Source organism: Triticum aestivum, chromosome 7D, assembly GCF_018294505.1.
Source record: "Triticum aestivum cultivar Chinese Spring chromosome 7D, IWGSC CS RefSeq v2.1, whole genome shotgun sequence".
Lineage (NCBI taxonomy): Eukaryota > Viridiplantae > Streptophyta > Magnoliopsida > Poales > Poaceae > Triticum > Triticum aestivum.
The window spans coordinates 538,730,310-538,733,989 of record NC_057814.1 but is presented as its reverse complement, the minus strand read 5'-3'; the positions used below and the strand labels follow the sequence as shown (position 1 = coordinate 538,733,989).

Genomic DNA, 3,680 nt, shown 5'->3' with positions numbered 1-3,680 from the left:
AACGCCGGGGCCCCTGCCTGGAACGGCAGCAGCGGCTGCCCGCTGTATGCATGCGCGCCCTGGGACGGCCACGGCAGCGCGGGGTGGCCGTAGGCGGCGATCGGCCCAGCCGACAGAGGTGCGTACGGCCCAGCCATATACTGGTGGTACTGGTTCAGGTGGAGCCCTTGGACGGCCGTCACGAGATCCCGCAAAGGTATTGGTGACCTGTTCCGGCGTGAAGATGGCGGTCGGCGGCGGTGCAGACGTGATGGGGGCCGGCGGCGGTGGGGAGCCCGCGGTGGTGACCGTGCCTGGCAGCGTGGGGGCCCCGGCGGTGGTCACCGGGGTGGTGGACGGCGGGCCGGTGGTCATCGGCGCAGAGGTGACGACGGGCAGCGACGGCGATGGTGTGGACGAAGACATGATCGAGCCCAAGTCTCTGGATACCAAATTGGTAGGAGGTTGTACCCTACCAGGCCTGGGACGTAAGCGGTAAGGGAAGGAGGGGGCTGGGCGAGGCGATGAGCGGCCGCGCCGGCGGCTGGGCGCCATCGCGGAAGAGGAAGATGGCGGCAGCGGCACAAGATGCAGGGGTGGCTAGGGTTCCGGTTCCTCTGGGAGCCGGGCAATAGAGATAATATTCTTATTGCTTAATCTCAAAAAGAGTCTTATAACATATATTTATAACCTAGATAATTTGCATACAAATTAACCTAAGATAACTTGTGGGTTAAGATTGCCCGGTGGGCCTTCTACGGCCGTAAGTCAGGCCGGTCATAACAAACAGATATAACTGACAGAATACATATGCTTTGAAACAGCACCAGAAATATTAGCCTATTCTGTATGTACACAATTACCAGCTTCAACAATAGTACAGATTACAGTTAGCTGCTAATGAGTTTGTTAGCAGCTGTAGTTAACCATCTCGGAAACCATACAGATCTAACAATCTAAACAGTAAACATGCACAAGAGTATCACATAAATCTACAGGTCAACTGTCTACAACGTCCGACTCCCAGAAGCCAAAGCTCCATAACAGCCATGTGGCCCCAAGAAGCTCAATAGCAAAGGATGCTAGATGAGCCCACAATGTTAACCCACCACGTGTTACTGGAAATTCTTTTACAGCGAAGAACGTCCCTTTTGCAAAGGTATTGATCCATAAATTAACCATCTCATTTGCTTTGTAGCTTTTCTTCCAAATCTCCTTGCTGATTACAAACTTCCTAATGACCGTCAGAGCACCACACATCAGAAAAGGACCAATGACTTTTTCAACCCCCCAACGAAGAAAGAGGCTCTTTTCTGTTGCACTTGGAGCTGGCGAGCTGACAGCTGATTCTTCTTTGACACTCTCGCTCCTGGGCCACAGAGCAGACAGCAAGAACATGGCCAAATGAGAGGCCAATGAGACGCAGACTGATGAGCATGGCCACATCCATCCCTTCGCCTGTCGACTGTTATCTGCTGGTTGTTCTGTGGCCCTTCTTAGTTGATTTAGCAATTCCTTCTGCAAATTTTCTGGTAAATCGCGATAGATATTTCCAACGAGATTTGCAACTTGTGAAATTATGAGCTGATTCGTTTGGCTGTCTTCTTGTGGCTTGAATGATTCAAATGAATTAAATGTACCGCTACAAAATTGAGAAATAAAGCAAATATCAGAATAGGGCATTTCTAACTTTATCAGTGTGTATCCTAGTCACATGTTAAACTTATGGGTCATAATCATATACTACATATAGCTTCTAATTTATCACACATCACAATGAGGTAGCAGCCGAAATTATCATTTCCAAGCAAAATGAACAAAGGAAACTTGCACCTAAAATGAGAGATAGCTGCTCATGACCATATCACCCTATGCTATTTGCGTATTTATTAGTTAAGAAGGCCTTCCATTTTTACATTTGATACCAAGCAGCAACTGGTATGAGCCCATTACGGTAGAAAAATAACTAAAACAATAGGACAATTTTTTTCTGCAATCATTTATTTATGAGAAGAATGCAGTAAGAACATCGATATAAAAGCCCTAATTAACCGTACAACTACACTATATCTATCGGATCTAATAAGATGATCATGGAGCACAACTACCAACACAGAACTAAATTAGAAGCTAAGTGGAATCGTTTACAGTTTAAAGACATACTATGGCACATTTTCAGTTGCAAGTTGCAATTGAGCTGTAAACTAAGGCACTGTAGCATCATACCTGCGCAGGGGAGGTAGCAGACCAGCCTCCATCCAGCTGATTTCATCATCACGAGCTAAGGTTTTCCCCAAACGGGCCATCTCAATTCCAACTTCACCGACATGCATTGGCTTAAGGTTTGCCTCACTGTGATCATGTAACTTATCCAGCATTGACAAGGCATTGTCGAGAAACTGTACAAGATATTCAGGTTTGAGGAAGGGCGGCAAGTGCTTGTCGGGTCGCACGCAGGAGGGCGTGCTCTTGGTGACCGGAATAGTTGAAGGTGCGGGCATCGAGTAATCCGGCGACGCCACCAGAGGAGCAACAGATGCACGAAAGACGGGGCGCGGCGGCGGCAAGTTCTTGACAACGGGGTCGCTCAAAACAAGCGGCGGCACGCCGGGCCCTGGCAGAGCAATTTCTGCCTGATTGATGGCAGAGCTTCGTGGAGGATGGGGCGGCGCTCGCGCCGTGACGGCGAGGCGAGGCGGCGGCAGGTTGTTGGCGAAGGAGCCGGGAAGGAGAGGCGACGGCAGCAGGTTCTTGGCAACGGAGCCGTGCGGAAGAGGCGGCAGAGTAATCCGTAGCTGCTTCTTCGCGGGGCTTCGGGGACGACGGGGCGGCCCTGGTGCCGGGACAGCGAGGGGAGGAAGTAAAGGCGGCCCTGGCGTCAGGACGGGGAGGCTGCGTAGAAGCAGCGGCGGCGAGATGCTGCAGAGTGGTGGGGGACGAACAGGCAGGCTGGCGTCGATGGGAGCGTCCATCCGGCGGCTGTGATGTTGGACAGAGGTAGTCGCAGCCCGACGGCGTGCGGAGGGGGAGCCACGCCGCCGACGGGGCCGAGTCGAAGAGGCCGCCTCCTGGCCACGACGACGGCCGTCAACAGCCGGCCCTGACGATCCAGGAGCGCTGCAGCAAAAATGCATGGGAGACGGTCGGCGTCGAGGAGCAGGACCACGAGCACACGCGGCCGACCGTCGGCGTCGAGCAGAGTTCCTCGGAACTCCATGCTTTTTTCTCTGTTTTCCTCCCTGTTCTTGTTTCAGATTCTCAGAATTTCAGATCTAGGTTTGGAACCCGACCGTTAGGGGAGAAAGAGGCTTTCTCTCTCTCTTCTGATCTACCAGGCTTCTCTCTTCACCCTCCTGGGCCGGGCCTCCTGTTGATCGCTTGTTTCTCTTGGGCTTATTGTTGTGTCGCGATTTGTACCACCTGGGCCCGTAGTAGAGCTGATTCCTCATACGGGGGAGAGGTGAAAGCACACTATAGAAGAAAAAAAAGTGGCAGAAGGCTATCTAAGAGAGTTTTTTTTTTCCTGAAGCACTATCAGAAGATGTTTGGCAGGAATATGCTAGTACAACTAAATAAGCGAAACAAATTTGGTAGGATAAATAAATTCATAATGGGCGATATTTTACCTGAATTGGCGGTTGAATTGTGCCAAAAGAACTGTTTTGGTGTTACGCGCAAGGATATCTATAATTGAGGGGGGG

The 3,680-nt window shown here is 51.2% G+C and overlaps 1 protein-coding gene across 1 annotated transcript; it reads right to left on the bottom strand.

The window, feature by feature from the left end:
- Positions 1–831: 831 nt before the first annotated feature.
- On the bottom strand, positions 832–3,255 carry LOC123167929 (uncharacterized). Its single transcript, XM_044585787.1, has 2 exons — positions 2,206–3,255; positions 832–1,621 (listed from the first exon to the last, which is right to left on the bottom strand). Exons 1-2 carry the CDS (start codon positions 3,111–3,113, stop codon positions 979–981), a joined length of 1,551 nt encoding a protein of 516 aa, XP_044441722.1. The 5' UTR covers positions 3,114–3,255; the 3' UTR covers positions 832–978.
- Positions 3,256–3,680: the final 425 nt, after the last annotated feature.